The 807-nt window shown below is 46.3% G+C and overlaps 1 protein-coding gene across 1 annotated transcript in view; it reads left to right on the top strand.

Moving 5' to 3' along the window:
- Nucleotides 1-290: 290 nt before the first annotated feature.
- The window catches only part of LOC121560486 (protein diaphanous homolog 3), a gene marked incomplete at both ends in the record, with an annotated part of 53,346 nt that continues 52,829 nt past the window's right edge, over nucleotides 291-807 (top strand). The window contains 1 exon segment of the mRNA XM_045219836.1: nucleotides 291-428. Within this exon segment, the coding sequence (XP_045075771.1) occupies nucleotides 291-428 (138 nt within the window).

Here is an 807-nt window from a genome sequence, read left to right as displayed (position 1 = left end):
CTGTCCTGTCTGTCCCAGTATGGTTAACATATCAGTTATCTGTCCTGTCTGTCCTCAGTATGGTTAACATATCAGTTATCTGTCCTGTCTATCCCATTATTGTTAATGTGTCAGATGTCTGTCCTGTCCTATTCCTGTATGGTTGGTTAATGTATTAACTGTTGTCTCTGTCCCGTCTTGTATGGTTTGGAGAGTATCCTGTGTGGAAGGGTAATGTTGTGTCCATTGTGTTGATTCCAGTACAGAGTGGTGTGTGTATAAGTAACGTGTGATTTGTTGTCTGATTCTAGTATGGTTTGGAGCGTATCCTGGGAGAGGAGATGAAGTCTCTCCCTGTTGGCCCGAGCTATGGATCCGACCCAGCCCGCCATGATGACTGACGTGGTCAAGCTGCTGTCAGCCATCTGCATTGTGGGCGAGGAGAACACGTACGTCCCGCTCCCCGGCTTCACTCTGCCCTCACCATTACGTCCTCTAGCACTCTGTTCTCATCCACCCGTCCACCGCTCCTCCATCACCCATTTTATCTATCTATCTATCTATCTATCTATCTATCTATCTATCTATCTATCTATCTATCTATCTATCTATCTATCTATCTATCTATCTATCCTCTCACTTTCTCTCTGTCCCGCTCACGCTCCTCTCCTCCCTCAACTCTACACATCACTCCTCTGTTCTCCTCCATCTCTCTTCTCTCTCTCTCTCTCATCTTCCTCGTCTTGATGGTACACAAGGGGGAGAACTAGCTAAATGGGAAAACTCATCCACAGCATCCGAGCAGTGAGTTCATGATCATTGATCTGC

Source organism: Coregonus clupeaformis, unplaced genomic scaffold (assembly GCF_020615455.1).
Source record: "Coregonus clupeaformis isolate EN_2021a unplaced genomic scaffold, ASM2061545v1 scaf2814, whole genome shotgun sequence".
Taxonomy (NCBI): domain Eukaryota; kingdom Metazoa; phylum Chordata; class Actinopteri; order Salmoniformes; family Salmonidae; genus Coregonus; species Coregonus clupeaformis.
Note: the sequence above shows the minus strand (reverse complement) of the source record. Positions and strands in the feature narration are given on the sequence as shown.